Consider the following 18080-nt stretch of genomic DNA (forward strand, 5'->3'; position numbering starts at 1 on the left):
AATTTTGTCTTTTTTAATTTTTCTCAAATACTTTTAAGACATCCTCTATCATAAAGGTAGAAATAACTATTCTGTGTGTAATAAAATTCTTAATTATATAACTTTACAATTTATCACATTATTTAATGATAAAATTTTAGCTCCCAGGAGAGATGCCCATTTTATTCTAGTTACTTTGAATTAGTTTCAGTTAGCTAGAATTTAATATCTCAAATTTTACAGTCAATTATGGAAAACTCTGCTTTGTCTCTCACATTCTATTTCCTACCATCCTTAATTGTTGTATCTTTTGTCTACTCCTTCCCCACCCCACCCCCCAGACTTTTAGTTACTTGAATACAATGATTATTTCCTTTTTGTTTTTGTATCCTTGGCTTTTTTTAAGGCATTTAACTAATACTTTTTGAATTTCTGTTGTCCATTTGAATAAATCAATTAAGCCTCAATGAGCATATTTAATTCTCAATTGATAGCTGATGTTTATATAGCAGTTTAAGTACTTTACATACATTGTTTCATTTAATTCCTAACACAAAATTGAGAGATAGTTATTATTTCTTCCATTGTAGAAATAAGGAAACTGAGGCTTAGAAAGAATGAGTAACTTGCCCATGAAAACATAACTAGGAAGTGTCAAAGTAAGATTAGAACCAAGATCTGTCTTGGCCCTGTATCCAGAACTTTATCTTTTACTTCATACTACCTTTCATTAGTAATTTTATTTCCAGAAAAAATACTTTTAACTCTTAGTTAATGCTCCTTAAGCACACCACAGAGTAATACTATGTGAAGTGAAATACTGTATAAAATAAGACAACTTTTGGTGATCAAGCATGACTTCAGAAGATTGATGATGGAGGATGCCTCTATATAGAGAGGACACCCCCCCCCCAACTAGAGGTGAGGATTGAAGCCTACAATTTAGACTCAACCCTGGCACTGGGCTGTTTTGCTTGATTTTTTTTTTTTGTTAGAAGGTAAGGCCACATGTGGGTATGGATGAATAAGTGAAAATGACCATGATTTGTTCTCTTAAGTTAATTATTAAGTTTTTAAATGCATTTCACTTTTAGAATTTTTTTCAGTTATATGTAAAAACAATTTTTATCATTCCTTTTTTATAGTTTTTCTTTCAAATTCCTTTCCCCCTTTGAAAAGACAAGCAGTTTGATATACATATATATATATATATACACATATATGATACATTTACAGTTGTGAAAAACATTTCCATATTAATCATATTGCAAAAGAGAACATAGACCTCCCCCAGAAAAAATTTTAAGATCAGATATCTGAGCATATACCAACAATAGAAAGAAAACTGGTTATTTGTTTTTTCTTTGTATAGTACACATTTTGGAACTTCATCCCCAAGAATTTGTTTGAGCAGTTCAGAAGAATAGCCAATTTTTATTTTCTTATCATCTTTCTGGTACAGGTAAGTCCATTTACTTTCTTTTTTTTTTCCCTTTCTTTTCTTATTTATTTTCCAATTACAAGCAAAGATAGTTTTCAGCATTCATCCTTTTACAAGCTTTTGAGTTCCACATTTTTCTACCACCCTCCCTTACCACCACCCCCAATTCATTTGCTTTCTATCACCAAATCAAATAGATCAAAACGAATAAGTATCTTAGCCCCCCAGCAACTGATTTATTGCTTACTTAATAAGAAAAAGGACTACTGCCTAATCCATTGTTGCCCATTTCTTCCTGCCTTTCAAGCTGAACATGTCCAATGCTTACTTTTCAGTGATTATGTACTACTTTTCTTGGGGGGGGGGGGCGGTGTAAGGCAGTATTGCTTATTTCTTTTGTCATCGGTCCTTGAACACTGAAGAAATAAAAGTGATTATTTGATCATGTACACAAATACTGAAAAATCAAGCAGTTCTGTGCCTTGATATGATTAGGGTCTTCTGGAAAATGAACATGTAAAAGCCAAAGCAACTCCAGGTTTTAAAACTTTCAGAGCTTATTGCTCCACTTCATGCACCTGGAGAAAGGTCAAGAAAGCACTTTAATTTTTCTAAAGCACTTAGATGATTTCGAAACATTTTCATCAACACAGAATTGGCATTGTGGTGTTCCCATACCAATAGGTCGTCCAACTGGTAAGAGTTGAAAGCTCTAATAGTGCTTTTCAATTAACCCGGCTTTACTATCATAAGCAAATCACTTAACCTCTCTATTCTTCTGCTACCTCATTTTATAGTGGGGAATAGTAATTGTCCACCTATCTCCAAGGGACATTGTTAAGATAAAATAAGACAGCACAATTTAAAATATATTGAAAAATCAAAGGTAAATGCTTCTGTGATTTATATAGGGCACTGATCAAGAATCAGTCATCAAGTTGGGTATTTTGAAATTAATTGTCTAATTTTGTTTTAATGGCAGTTGATTATTGATACACCCACAAGTCCAGTCACAAGTGGACTTCCTTTATTCTTTGTCATTGCTGTCACAGCTATCAAACAGGTAAGAATTTTATTCTGAAAATTAAGAGGAAATTGGTCCATTTTATTTCTGATGTGTATAACTTTTGTATTTTCCTTGTAATATGTAATATGACATTCATTAAATCAACCCAGTTATCTGAATTATGGGCTGTTTTGTAGAGAATCAATTCACTAGACCCTAAATTCTATCTTTATGGGGACTGACCTACTCCTTGACTCTAGCTAACGGAAGTAATACCTTATTTGACTATTGACAAATCCACGTATGTATAAAATACCAACTACATTTAGGCTTAGGAATGCAAGATTGGTAAACTGTTAGTTTAGCAAATTTCATCTAACCCAGGTATATCAAAATAGCAAATGCCCTTGTAGTCAAGATTGGGAAAGGTCACAATATAACTGATGATTTAATTCCTATGGATCTGCCTAGCAATAGTAATTAGTTATAAAGGCAGAGGTCCAAGAGATCTGGACTCCCAATTGGGATACTCATCCTGCAGTATGCCCATGCTAGGAAGCCATTGCTGGCATGCCTTTAAGTGATAAATGGCCTCACTTGTGATCCTTTGAAGGTTTAGATTTCTTCTCAGCGTATCCTCATTCATGATCTTACAAACTTTGACTGGATTTAAATTTGTGTTAAATTAAGAGAAGTTGACCAGATATTTGGAGAATTATGTTAGGAGGTTTCCCCCCTAACTCTTGATCAAACTGAGGTACTCTGTGACTGTGTGACTTTGTTGATGTGTTGGCACTGGTGCTCTACCCATATCTAAAGACATGCTGATATGTTCGAGAACAGTAAATGTAAAACTGTTAATGATTGATTTCTCTTGCCACAGCTGAAATACTGTGGAGATGATGCTTCTTAATTATTCACTGCTTACTACTGCTAAGAAAGTCATTTTACAGTTTGCATAGGTAGAGAAGGTTATTCATAAAGATGGATAGCTCAGATCTTTGATGTATTAAAATTTAATAATTGAATGCTTTGGGGTTCTTTTGCAAGACATTAGGTTAAGTGACTTGCCCAAGGTCACACAGTTAATTAGTAAGTGTCTGAAGCCAGATTTGAACTCAGGACCTCCTGACTCCAGGGTCAGTGCTTTATTCACTGCACCACATAGTTGCCCCAATGCTATGATTTTTTTTTTTTGAAGATGGTCAGGCTTTCTGTGAGTATTTAACATTCTTTTCTTGCCCTGATGTGAAAAAAAAAATGTGACTGACTCCCTACTAGCCATAATATTGGTCAGATATCAGTCCATAGAGATAGGGAAAGATTAGAAAATTAAGCTTTGCCTAGGATAGTCTAAGAGGTCTTGGTCATCCTGTATTGGGTTCAGTTTAAAGAATTCATATTGCAACTGTAAACCCCTGAAAATTAGCCCTGGTAGTCATCATAAGTCTTCTTAACTGAGATACTTGAAGAATATGATGTAATTATCTTTTTTTTTAAATACAGGGCACTTAAAAGAAGAGGTTGCTAGTGGATAGAGCTGGCCATTGAATCATAAAGAGTCTAGGTTCAAGTCCAAGCTCTGGCACATGCAAGACTTGGTAAACCATTTAACCACTCAGTACTCCAGGCATCCCTCTACACACATTGCAGAAAAAGGTGCCTTCCCTGTTTCAAAGAAAACTCCAGGCTGATCCTTTTTGCTAACCCTGTCCCTGTAGCAACAGAACTCAAACAGATAATTTGGTTTCTCATTAGCTGCATTATGTCTGTTGGAAGTTATCTTAAGGACAATAAAAGGGCCCAGAGATGGTAGAGGTGAGTGGATTGCAATCTATGACGCCATGCAGGAAAAGTAACCTCAGGTAGAGTAGAAAGAGAAGTGGACTGGTCATATTGTGGAGGATAACCACAGGCTCCATTGATGTTTATGCAATGTTAAGAGCTATGGACAAAGGCTCCTAGTTTTTTTAGAGTTTCCATGGAGGATTCATGTGAGCATACAGGGAAGACTCCATTAGACTAAAGAGCCTTTGAATCAATGAGCTCAGATAGGCTTTATCCTATCCCAGCTATCCTTTTTTTTTGTTTTTTTTTTGTTTTTGATTTATTATTTTATTTTTCCCCAGCTACAAATAAAAATAATTTTTAACATTTACTTTTAATACTCCTACTCTCCATCTCCCATTGAGAAGACAAGTAATTCAATGTAGATTGTACATGTGTAATCATGGGAAACATTTCCATATTAGTTATGTTGTGAAAGAAAACATAGGATCAGCTCCCTCCCAAAAAAATCCTCCAGAAAATAAAGTTTAAAAAGTATGCTTCAGTCTGTATTAAGATACCATCAGTCCTTTCTCCGGGAATGATTAGCATTTTTCATCATAAGTCCTTCAGAATTGTCTTAGATCATTGTATTACTGAGAATAACTTCATTATTCACAGCTTATTACCTTACAGTATTGCTATTATTTTGTACATAGTACACTTCACTTTGCATCTGCTCATGTAAGCCCAAGTTGTCCTTTCTTTTCTGCTTATTTACCATCCATCTTCATGTGGTACTTTTTCAAAACTAAAATATGCTAAAATAATCACAGTTTCTTTTCTCAAAGAAATGCTGCCTTCTAATTAAGAAAGCTATTGCCTTAGTACTTAAAACCTGTGACACAAAGGAAATTACATCCAGCTGTTTGCACAGCATATTTTCATTTAGGGCACTAGGTAATTTGTAGGATGACAGTTTCTAATAGCTGTTGTGGTGAGGCTTTTCTGATAGACACCTTTTCCTTAAAATGTCGTTCTTTCAATACACAACGATTTTAGTAGCGTAGCATAAATGGTAAGAAAATCTGTTCCACATGACTGCATTGTATGTGTGCAGTTAATAAGACCACAAAGCTGTCATATTCTGAGATAGTTGACTTTCTAAGTAAGAAATGTACCTTCCACTTCTCTGATACCACAGCTGAATCACATCTGTGTTTTTTCATCATTGTAATTTTTGTTATCTGGTAATTCAGGAAAATCTGTTTTTATGCTTTCTAAAAAATTAAGAACTTCTGAATCACTTATCTATCCTGATATAATTTTAAGAACTTCCTCTTAAATATCATCTCTTTTGATGATGTGGTATGGTGGAAAGAGCATTTGATATGGAGTTTGCTGCTTTAGGTTAGGTGATCTGACCATTATCAGAGGTAAAACTTGAATCCAAGTTCACTCCAAGTCTTCCTGTCCACTGCTTCAGGCTGCTTCATTACATGCTACCACTGAAAATAGTGTCATTTCATAGTTTTCCAACCAAGTTTCAGTCACTGCTAGCCTGCATTCTTCCATTGGGCCAGTCATGATTGATTCTTCCACTATGACACCAATACTGCCTCCCAGGGGTAAAAAAAAAAAGCAGATTTTTTTCTTTGCCAATCCTTGACAAATTTTTGACCATGGGAATTGTGGCTATGGAGACCTGGAACTAGGATTATTTTCTCTAGTTCTCTCTTCCCCTTCTCTCCACCACACAAACATTCTTGCACACACTTATAGTCATAACAAGAAATATTTGTAACAGGTGATATGAATAGAGAAACTGAAAGAAGTTCTATGATAGAGTGCAATTTAGTCTCAAGGGATCCAATTATCTAAATGATCATTATCCATTAACTATGTCTCTAGCACATTGGAGTCAAACTCTCTAGTTTTTATCCCTACCCCCACCCCCGCCAGGATACTCCCTGTGTCCTTAGCCACCTACAGTCTTTTAAAACAAAGCCATCTGTGCTTATACTCCTAAAATTTTGACTAGAGAGACAATTCTACTAGGAACTGTCTTACCCATCTCTTTATCTTCAAGTGGAATTGCTCACAAAATTTGCCTTAAGAATAGTTGTCTACCTTAGGTATAAAAATATCCAAGGGTGGGAACCCAGCATCATTCCTTAGAGGAAAATATGTTTAGGTATTCAGAATTATCAGTCTCTTGATGCTTTGAATGCTCAAAATGTATTATGCATCATTTTTGTTTAGTTCCTTGAAACCAAGTCTCTATGCATTTTAACATTTGGACTGTATCCGATTCTAAAGTGATTATGGTTGCAGGGTCAGCCCCTTGGAGGGAAAAGGTCCTTCCATTGTGCCCTACTTAAATAATTATCTGCCGCTCTACATCTTCTCTTCACATATCTGGTGATAAATATAGAGAGCTTTTACCTCGATTCCTTCTTAACTGTTACAAAAACCACAAATGGTAAAGTTTTGATTTTACATACTCCCCAACTGTATATATTCTGTGTACTCAAATCTAATGTTACTAAATACAGTTTAGCAGATCTTAACATAGATATACTCTTTTGGATTTTCTTTCTCTGAAGTTGAGAAAAACCACATAGGAATAATATAGCTGGTTTGATGGGGAATGTGATGGATTCTGATGTAGTTGTACTAATTTTGAGGTAATGCCAAGACATCCTGATGATAATGTTCATCAGAGAGTCAGAAGTCACAAAATCCTAGTTATAGTTGGGCAAGACCTCAGAGGTCATCTGGTCTAGCAGTTGTAAAGGGAGAAATAGGGAAGCTCATGTTGACTTACTTCATTCTTCTCAGTAACATGAGTTACCTGCAACACTGAAATTTAAAAGTAAAAAAAAAACTGAGTGAATTATTAAATTCTAGAAACTGTACACCCACTTATGTACATGTTTTACTGAGCAAACTCCAACTTAAGCAAAGAAAATTAGGCAAGAGATCAACCAGAAAGCTTTGGTTGACGAAGGCCTATGACTGTGTGTTGGCTTGTTGCAAGGTTTGACTACAGATGAGATATGTGGAACTAGTGAGAATGAGGAGTTGAGGATTATTCTGAGGTTGGCAACTGAGAGAATATTTGTGCCATTGACAGTATTAATAAAAAAAATCAGAAAAGACAATGAATTCTGTTTCGGACTTGTTGGGTTTAAATGTCTCAATGACATTCATTGAAAAATTTACAAAAGAGAGTTGTTGATATGAAACTGGAAGGTAAAAGAAAGGATAGGACTTGGTAAATAACCTGAGACTACTAATCATCTATAAATGATTATCAATTTCATGGAATCTGATGATAGATCACTGACTGAAATAGTATATAGAGAGAAGAGAAAATAGCCCAGGACAGAAGTTTGAGATGCACATCTGTAGTTAGTGGGCATAATCCAGATGTATAGCCAGAAAAGGAAACTGGGGAATAGTCAGACAGATTAGAAGGAGAAGCAGGGAAGAACAATATTAATTATGAAAATCTTTTTTAAAAAGAGAGACAACATTCAGAAGGGGTGATAATAGATCAGAGCTAAAGAAGTCAAGTATAAAGTTTAGGTAAAATGAAGGTCATTAGATTTGCATTGAAGTGATTATTGATGACTTGGGAGAAAGCAGTTTCATTTGGATAATGAGGTAAAAAGGAGATTTCAAAGAACTTAGAAGTGAATAGGAGGTGAAGTGGAGGCACTGATTGTAGACAGCTTTCTCAGGGAGGTCAGCCATGAAGGAGAGAGAGAACCATAGATATAGATGGTCAAATCAAGAGAGGAGATTTTTAAGGATGCTGGGGTTGGGTGGGGATTGGTGTTGGAGAATTATGGAGATATGGGCAACCTCCGGTTAACAAAAATAGTTTGAAAGATATTGGGTTGATAAGAATTGACCCTTAACTTACATTTCATACATTATCTAAATCCTTAGCAAAGAAATTTTATAGGATGAGGTAGAAATTTAGTCTTCTACTTATGAATCTGATCTGTCATAGCAATATATTAAAAAGCATATTAGATTATTGAAATTTGAGATGGTTATAACCTGTTTACTTTCACTTTCATTACATTCTGGGTTTTTTTTCTTATAGGGCTATGAAGACTGGCTTCGACATAAAGCAGACAATGCAATGAACCAGTGTCCTGTCCATTTTATTCAGCATGGCAAACTCGTCCGAAAACAAAGCCGGAATTTAAGAGTGAGGAGTAGTTAGTGGAATTATCTTCTTTAGGACTCATTACAGCTTTACTTTCTTGAAAGAATGGTTTATGTTGTAATTTAAAGTGCTTATAAGATTACACCATTGGATAATACGGGGGGGGGTGAGACATTTAAGAAAATTAAAACAGTTTTATTAATTTTAAAATATAATACAAAACTGCAATCAAAGGCCTGATTTCTCTCCTTGACTTAAAAAGAATCTTTGGTCTTGCTGAGTAAATTGCTAGTGACTAAAAAAAAAAATCTAGGGGTAAAAAGTTATGATATATAGCAATTGCTATTTTCAGTCACTTGAGAAGCACCATTTTATTTGCACATTATTGATATGATTTTTTTAAAGTAAATCCTCCAGAGTATGTTACTGTCCCTTTCCAATTCCCCTTCTTCTTCCCCTTCCTCCATGGCCATCATTCCCTCTGTTCCTAACTCTTTACTCTGTTGAAGCTTTTTTATCCTGAATAGAACTTGTTTTGTATCTAGTTGTTTACATGTTGTCTCTATTAGATTGTCAACTTCTTGAGAGCAGAAACTGTTCTCAATCTTTCTTCCCATTCCCAATGATTAGCACAGTGCCTGCCATCCAGTAGGTTCTTTGTAAATGCTTGTTATTCAATAAATGCTCTCTGTTCAAAACTGGTGAAAGAGATTTAGTCATTCCCCCCGCCCCCCAAAAAAAGGTCTTCATGAGGCAACATAGTCTATGGCAAGGATTTATGCAACACCTTCTTCCCCCCTCCCCCCAAAGTTTACTAAATGCTTTAGTAAACAAAGCTAAGAGCTCTCACTAAAATGGCAAATCAAAATATATTGTCTTTTGTATCAATAAAAAATTGTAAAAGATTGGACCAGCTTTGCCATTTACTGGTTTTTGACCATGGTTCAGTCATGTGTTAATTTCCTCATCTATGAAATGGGGATGATAATAATACTTGCATTATCTGTTGCTTATTGTCTTTGTTGACCTTAAAGTATTACAAAATTTGGGGCAGCTAGGTGGCACAGTGGATAGAGTACTTGCCCTGGAGTCAGGAGGATCTGAATTCAAATCTACCTTCAGACACTTAATAATTGCCTAGCTGTGTGACCTTGGGCAAGTCACTTAACTCCATTGCCTAAAAAAAAAAGAAAAAAGTGTTAGAAAATTTTGTTATTCATTATTATGATGATGACATAACAAAGTGTTTAATTGAGAAACTGTGTCATTGAGTCATAGGTGATGAGTTGGAAGGGATCTTTGAGGTCAATCTTCTAGTCAGACTACCTTATTTTATAGATGAGAAAACTGAGGGCCAGGGAGCCCTACTACTGTGAGGCCAAAGTCACACAGCCGATCAGAATCAGAGAAAGGACTTAATTCCAAGTGCTTTTATTTCAAAATTGGTGATTATTCTCTATGCTATCTTATAGACAACACTGTAAAACCAGTGACTATTACTTTATATGTGTAAAAGTTTTATCTTTTACAATGTTGCCAAAACATAATTTTCTGACTTTTCAATCATTTGGATAGGTCTTTTCTCCATTTACTCCAAATTCATGCCCTTAATAATGGTACATAGTTTATTTACTTGATTCACCCAGTGAGTCTGTTACAAAGTATGTAATCCAAAATTTTTGTGACCATTGTACATGCAAACAAATAGGTTAATTCTGAGAAAAAAATTCTTTGGTAGGATATGCATTTTTGCAAGTGTATGCAGGATGAAAAGCATAACACACCCCAGTCTTCTGAGCTTAGTCCAGATTTCACAGGTGTTTTCTTTAATTGTGATATTCTTTGCACATTTTTTTTCCCATATTGTAGGAAAGGGATCTGTTATATTTTTTAAGCCAATAGATTCTGTCATTATCCTTCTAAAGGAAATGTGACCTGGATTGTTTAACTAAGCTAAATAAAAATTTTAATGCAGAATTTCTTGTGAGAAATATGCAGTTTATAGTACTGAGTATTCAAACCCAGTGATGTGTTAAATTTATTATTAGGAAAAATAGATAAAATTCTTTTGATGACAGTAGACATTAGCTCTCATTGACTGTAAAAACTCAACACTTCAGAATCACTTGCACAGGATGCTGAAAGCATTTTTAAAAAAAGGAAAAAGAAAAAGAATAGTCACCTCCTAATTTTAAAGTTCTCTAAATGCAGTCATTCTTGTAAACAAATTATGACTGTAACAGAGAAACCCATTTACTTTATGGAATCAAGTATAATGATTTGAAAATGCTTTGCATGTAACAATTAAGACAGTCTTAAGTAATTAGAAAGATTTTAAACCCAAGTTATCCTGCCTGAGTCATCTCTTGATTTTTGATTTTTGATGATACTTATTTCTTCAGATACACAAACTATTAAAAGTTAAGCTTAGAGGAAAGACAAAGAATGGAATATTTAAACTATTTCACAGATGCCTTTCCATCCAGAAGGATATTAAGAAATGTAGAAGTCTGAAGTGTCAACTGTGTTTTTCCTATGAGAGATAGGTTTAACTAATGTCCAAAAAAGCCTTCAGTCAGACTCTATTTTTAAATTTTTATGGTAAAGAAATCTGTGATTCCTTTTTTGACTGAAGTTTCTTTGTTTTTCTATTTGTCTCTTTAGTTTGTAATTACTTTTTTCAAAATTAATACTGATTCAGTAACTATTATTAGTGTTTAAACAATGCTTTTGTGAGCATTTAATAAATAATAAAATTTTAGGTTAAGCAGAGATCTTAGGGATCATTTTGTGTTATGTCATTTTTCAGTTGGAGAAAAAGAGGCAGGATAAAGGAAGCAAAGCATCCATAGTTTCATTGAATAGTCCAAAAATGTTTTTTTTAACAATCCAACTTTCCAAAGACATTATAATTTCTATAGCACTGATCTAGTAATTTTTACTATCACACTTTGAAAACTTAAACTAATTCTGTTTGACTCGCATCAAAATATTGTCTCAATAGTATTGTGTCCTTGCTTTTTTACTAGATGTATACATCACATTATTAGTCATAAGGAAGTATTTTAAAATCCAAATCATGACTTCAGTTGTTTCAGTAAAAGAAGTGACTTTTTTATAAAGAGATGATCATAAATTTGGAAATGAGCTTAGTAATGTTGTGTTTTTCTGTGGGTTAATAGTTAATAATAATAATAATAATGATGATGATGATGATGATGATGATGATGCATTTATATGGTGTTTTTAATGTGGCATATATTGTGCCTAAGGGTTTTACAATAATTATGCCTTTTGCCCACTACAACCCTTGGTAAGTAATGGTAAATATCATTATTATCTCAATTTTAAAGTTGAAGAGACTGAGGCAGAGTTTTTAAATAACTAATAAGGGTCTCAGGCTAGATTTGAATTCAAGTCTTCCTGAACCCATCCTAGCTACTACATTGTTTTTTCTTTCAGTTAGCTCTGGTTCTTTGAGGGTCAACCATGAATTATCATTGATAATAGATTTTTAGATATTTTTCAAGAACACCATCAAGACTGACTACAAGGGTGGCTAGGTGGCACAGTGGATAGAGCACGGGCCCTGGGAGTCAGAAGTACCTGAATTCAAATCTGGCCTCAGATACTTAATAATTACCTAGCTGTGTGGCCTTGGACAAGCCACTTAACCCCATTTGCCTTGCAAAAACCTTAAAAAAAATACTATGAATTGTGGAAGTGAAGTTGTTCCTCCATCCACTTTTACACCTTCTTTTTTAATTAAGTTAATCTTTCCTGACTCCAAGTCCTTTTGGAGTACTTGTGATTATTTCTGTGTCCCTTACTTTTAAAAAAAGGTGGGAGGTGGGGGAGAGAAGAACTTTTGTCAGTTCCATAGATGTGTGCACCATTCAACTAATGAAAAGGAAATTAATTTTATCCCTTTTTTTCCACCCTGTAGGTTGGAGATATTGTAATGGTAAAAGATGGTGAAACCTTTCCATGTGACTTAATATTTCTTTCTAGTAGTAGAGAAGATGGAACTTGTTATGTTACAACAGCCAGCTTGGATGGTGAATCAAGTCATAAAGTAATGTATCTTTTTTATTAAATTGGTTTCATATTGATTTTTAACTTTGGACATTTTTAGTTCTTTGTTTAAGTAGCCATAGAAACCAATCTTCTATTAGAGAAGTTAGTGTGGACAGGACAAACAGTAAGGATCCTGTGATTTTTCCTTTAAAAAAAAATTTCTGCCTTTCATCTTTCCTTCATTCTCCATCCCAATCTCTCTGTAGCTTATTGCAGTCAAAACGATAAAAAGTGCCATAGCTCAGATTAGGTGGTATGATTTAAAATGAGGGAAATCAAATGGAAATGTTAACTAAAATAGTTGCATGAATGAATTGTTGGAATGAGAAGACTTGGCTAAAATTGTATTTTTATTTTTAGATACAATGATTCATGATAATTTTAGTGGTCAGAAATAATGTCTGACTACTACAGAATTATGTCATAAGTAACACAATATATTCTAGTTTTACTGGCAATTGCATGCTTGTCAGTTCAATGAGTGCTTTAATTTAAAATACTCTGAGAAGACAAAATTGAATTAGAATTACATTCTTGCCCTCTCTCTACACAACTGGATATAGGCTATTTTGCTTTAGCTATTGCTTTTAAAGCAATTTGCTAATAATAGATGGATGAATAAAATGATTGTTCTTCTTCTTTGTAAATGTTTTATCATAGAAATATGAGACTTAAATATGGCACGTGTTACAAAGGGCTTGTTGGAATGGCCATAACTTAATGGCCCCAAACTTTTTCTTAGCCTTTTATCACACTCAAATTGGCCAATACATAATAGCAAATTAAATTTTGCCAGTCCAAAATAGTAGGCTACATTTGCAGAATTATCCATATGTGGAAAGGGATATTAGTTTCCAATGTAGATATATCCTAAGTGAATTAACCTTTTATTATAGGACATTATAGGCAACAGTGCTTTTGAGTTACAGGAAATTTCTATGTGACTCAAGGTTTTTGCTGTAATCAACAACTATAGTAATACCTTAAAGGAGGAAAGAGTCTCTTCAAAAGTAATTAACTTTCTCTTGTTGAACCTATATCTCCCCTATAACCCCACAAAGGATGCCGAAGGTATTCCTCAGGCCAATAACTCAGAGGAAAGATGCATTTCAATGCAACATCATTATCTAAGTTGTCGTTGTTCAAAACTGAAACTCTTAGAATATTTGTTCTATTTCAGGCTTTTTGTGTATAATTACTTTCATTTAATCTTAGTTCTTCTTTGTAGTCTTTAGTATCTTAAAAGTCAGGGAACTGGATAAATAGCCACTCACCATCTTTAAAAACAAGGACCATATGTCTTTTATGTCTTATGTATCCTTTAGTACCTAATACACTTATGCTTTGTTAGTGAAGACAATGAACCCTTGTAGCACACTTGATTTTATTAAAAATTTCCTTGCCAAAGATGGAAATAATCCAGAAAAAGCAAAAATGATTTTTTTTTTTACCTACTGAGCCTTCGTGGAATATTCCCTTCCTCATTCTAGTATAGGCGAGGAAGGTTCAGGTTTCCTGCACTCTGAGGCGCATATGTGCAGCAATTTGCTTTAGGACCCCTTTTTTGATGTACACCTGCTTTCCTGAGGATTTGTTAATCTCTTTTCCCCAGATAGTGCTCTATGTAAAAGGTATGCCCAAACACTTTAAGCTAACTAGTTAAGACATATTGTTTTTTAAAAGTTACTGATAGTAAAATGGTAGAGGCATTTAGTTTCAGACCAAGTCAAATAGGAAGTTGATCCCATTAGGCCACTATATGTTTGGGAAATGCATAGATGACCCCATCACTAAAGTCATCTCCATTGGATTTGTTAAGTATGAAAATAATGAGTAAATGGAAGAATTAGGACTTGAAAGACTATGCCTGAATATAGGGAATAACAGAATTGATTTGAATATGCACATATGAGGAATGTAGCACCATTTTCTGGTATACTCACATGAATTTGTGTTATGTATCTAAATGGTTTGTATACTTTTTAAGGAATAAGGGGGCTAGCTATTTTTGTCTTTTCTGAGTTACATCTTCACATTTCTTTTCAATTGATAGACTTATTTTGCAGTTCAAGAAACTAAGGGATTTCAAACTGAAGAAGATATCGACAGCTTACATGCTACTGTTGAATGTGAACAACCTCAGCCTGACCTCTACAAGTAAGAAAAATTCTGATGACTTCATGAATGTCATTTCTTAAATTATCCCATTGTCTTTTCCAAAAAAAAAAAACCCCAAATGGGATCATGAAGAATCAGATATGAATGAAATGACTTCCCTCTTCTGGATTCCCCTTGTACATTACTAATTGCTTGTTGAACCTCCTCCCATAGATGTCTTGTCAGCTCTCTATGTTCAGAACAGAACTTTTCATCTTCTCCCTTCTCCATATTTCTAAACTTCTCTACTTGTATGATGGAACCACAATTCCCAGCTTCTTCTGTTCATAATGTAGAAAACTTCCCTTATTCTTCTCTGTCATATGTAATCAGTTCCCAAGCATTATTCATTGTCCCTTCACAACATTTCCTTCAGATCCTTCTTCTCTGCTCACACAACCACCATCTCAGTTGTGACCCTTCTCTCCTGGACTGTGGTGGCAACTCCCTAATCTCTCTCTGTTTCTGGGCTTTCTTCTCTTAACCTGCCTTCTAAACAGCAGATAAATTGTTATTACTGAAATACAAATATGATCATGTCACCTCTCTAATCAAAAACCTCTCAAAAAAATTAAAAATGAAAACCTCAGTCTTGCACTTTCTTAATCTGACTCCCCCCAATCTTTGCAGCATTATTTTACTTTCCTCTCCTTCATCCAGGATCCCACCCAAACTAAACTAGCAGTTCTTCCTTAAACCTTATGTTCCTTCTGTTGCCTCAATGAATTCATCCAAGTGGACCTCCATATTTGAGTTATATTTCTGTTTCAATGTGACCTCTCAGGGACCTTTTCTAACTTTAGTACTCAGCTGAGATATCACCTTTCTGAAGATTGCCTTCATTTTCCTCCCTCCCACTCCTCACATTACCTCACATTTACTTATCCATGTTCATGATGTCACTGTCTTACCCCACTTCAGTTCCGGTTTTAAGCTGTAGACCCTGAGTGCAAAGACTAATTTTTTTTTTCCTTTGAGTCCTTAGTATTTTGTACAGCTAGGCCAGTGCTTGGATAACAAGCACAATTTATAATCAGACTTATTGGTGTAAAGTCTTCAGTACTTTCAGTACCTTGCTTTCTTGGCATACCCTTTGAGAATCAACACCAAATGTGAAATTGGGTATTTTGTATTGTTGGAATGAGGGCTCTTCTTCTTAGGGTATATTAATCACCTCTAATACCATTTTATTTAAATATTTTTTTTTGTTTTCCTAGTTTATTATTGCTATGCTTTAAAATTTACTTAAATATAATCTGACAGTGTTTTCCATTTTTTTGTTTCTTTTTTTAATTTATTTTTTATTCTCATTTTGTACAAATGTTTTTCTTAACATTAATAAAATATACTTGTTTACAAGTAAACAAAATACCCCTCCCCCATGAATATAGATAGATTTGCTTGGGCAAAAAAAGTAAAGGGGGGAGAAAAAAAATTAAAATTAAAAAAATAATAGTAATAATTGTAGGTATGGCCAGGTGGTGCAATGGACGAAGCACCAGCCCTGGAGCCACGAGCACCCGAGTCTATATCCAGCCTCGTAAACTCAATAATCACCCAGCCATGTGACATGCAAGCCACCCAATCCCCACTGCCCTGCAAAAACCAAAAAGAAGAAAGAAAAAAAAAAGACCCAAAATAAAATAACATAGTAATAATAGTAGGGGTGGCTGGGTGGCAGACCCTTGAGCACCTGGGTCTGAATCCGGCCCCAGACACCCAATGATCACCCTGCTATGTGGCCCCAGGCAGGCCACCCAGCCCCACTTGCCCTGCACCCTCCCCCAAATAATAATAACAAAAAATGTGTTTCAGTCTTTGTTCCAACACCATCAACTCTGTCGTGAGTGGATCACATTCTTTATGATAAGTCCATCACAAAAGTTACTTCCATATTTTTCCAACGTTGCCATTGCTGATCGCAACTCCCTCCTTTCTTATTTCTCCACTACCATGTACTATATTTTCTCTCTCCTTTCACTCTGATTCTGCTGTAGGGTCGCTGAGTGGCGCAGCAGACAGATCCCTGGTCCTGGGGCCAAGAAGCCCTGAGCCCCCATACCACCCCTTAGGTCCAGAATCCACCTGGCCCTATGGTCCTAGGCAGGCCATCCAATCCCAGCCCCTTGCAAGAAGTAAAAAAAGAAAATGTGTTATATCTGACCACTGTCCCCCCATGGTCCATCCTCTCCTCCTTTATTCACATCCCCACCCCTTCCCCCTGCTCCCCCCTCCTTACTCCAGTTGTCTATACCCCATTGAGTATATATGCTGTCTCCTCTCCTCTGATGAGAGCAAAGGTTCCCTCATTCCCCCTTGCCTCCCCCCTTCCATATCATTGCAATAGCTCATTGTAATAAAAAAAAATCTTATTATGTGAAATAGCTTGGACTATTCCCCCTCTCCTTTTTCTTTCTTCCATTCCATTTCCCTTTTTTTCTTATTGACTCCATTTTTACACCATATTTTATCTTCAAATTCAGCTTTCTACTGTGCTTCAGCTATAAAAGCTCCCTCTACCTGCTCTATTAACTGAGATGGTTCATTTGAATATTATCAGTATCATTTTTCTATACATGCAGTTCATCCTCATTAAGTCCCTCATATTTCCCCCCCTCTCCTCCAATCTCCATGCTTCACCTGAGTCCTGTATCTGAAGATCAAACCTTCTGTTCAGCTCTGGCCATTCTAAAAGGAACCTTTGAAATTCCCCTGGTTCATTGAAAGTCCATCTTTTTCCCTGGAAGAGGACATTCAACCTTGCTGGGTAGTTCATTCTTGGCTGCATTCTAAGCTCTTTTGCCTTCCGGAATATTGTATTCCAAGCCCTACGAGCTTACAGTGTAGCTGCTGCTAAGTCCTGTGTGATCCTGACTGCAGCTCCACGATATTTGAACTGTGTCCTTCTGGCTGCTTGTAATATTTTCTCTTTGACTTGGGAGTTCTGGAACTTGGCTATAATATTCCTAGGGGTTGGTTTTTTGGGATCTCTTTCTCCGGGGGATTCTCTCCATTTCTATTTTGCCCTCTGCTTCTAGAATATCAGGGCAATTTTCTTGTAGTAATTCTTTGAAAATGATGTCAAGGCTCTTTTCCTGATCATGACTTTCAGGTATTCCAATAATTTTCATATTATCTTTCCTAAGTCTGTTTTCCATTTCAGTTGTTTTTTCAATGAGATATTTCACATTTTCTTCTAATTTTTCATTTTTTTTTGGTTTTGAACTATTGATTCCTGATTTCTGGTAAATTCATCAATCTCCCTGAATTCTATTCTTTGTCTGAAGGATTTATTCTCCTCAGAGTTTTCTTATCTCTTTTTCCATCTGGCCAATTTTGTTTTTTAAAGCATTCTTCTCCTCAATAAATTTTTGAACTGTTTTATCCATTTGACCTAAGCTGTTTTTTAGCATGCTATTTTCTTCAGCATTTTTTTGGATTTCCTTGACTAAGCTGCTGACTTCATTTTC

General features: G+C 35.2%; 1 protein-coding gene across 5 annotated transcripts in view; it reads left to right on the forward strand.

The window, feature by feature from the left end:
• The window catches only part of ATP11A (ATPase phospholipid transporting 11A), a 238865-nt gene that overhangs the window by 128523 nt on the left and 92262 nt on the right, over nt 1-18080 (forward strand). For all 5 annotated transcript variants that reach the window (XR_012469549.1, XR_012469550.1, XM_074192057.1 and 2 more), the window contains exons 3-7: nt 1352-1441; nt 2403-2483; nt 8311-8418; nt 12323-12451; nt 14507-14610. Coding sequence is in view for 3 of the 5 variants with exons in the window: in XM_074192057.1 (XP_074048158.1) it covers nt 1352-1441; nt 2403-2483; nt 8311-8418; nt 12323-12451; nt 14507-14610 (512 nt within the window). In the remaining 2 variants the exon portion in view is untranslated. The remainder of the gene's footprint in view (nt 1-1351; nt 1442-2402; nt 2484-8310; nt 8419-12322; nt 12452-14506; nt 14611-18080) is intronic.

The sequence above is a fragment of the Macrotis lagotis genome, chromosome 6, assembly GCF_037893015.1.
Source record: "Macrotis lagotis isolate mMagLag1 chromosome 6, bilby.v1.9.chrom.fasta, whole genome shotgun sequence".
Classification (NCBI taxonomy): domain Eukaryota; kingdom Metazoa; phylum Chordata; class Mammalia; order Peramelemorphia; family Peramelidae; genus Macrotis; species Macrotis lagotis.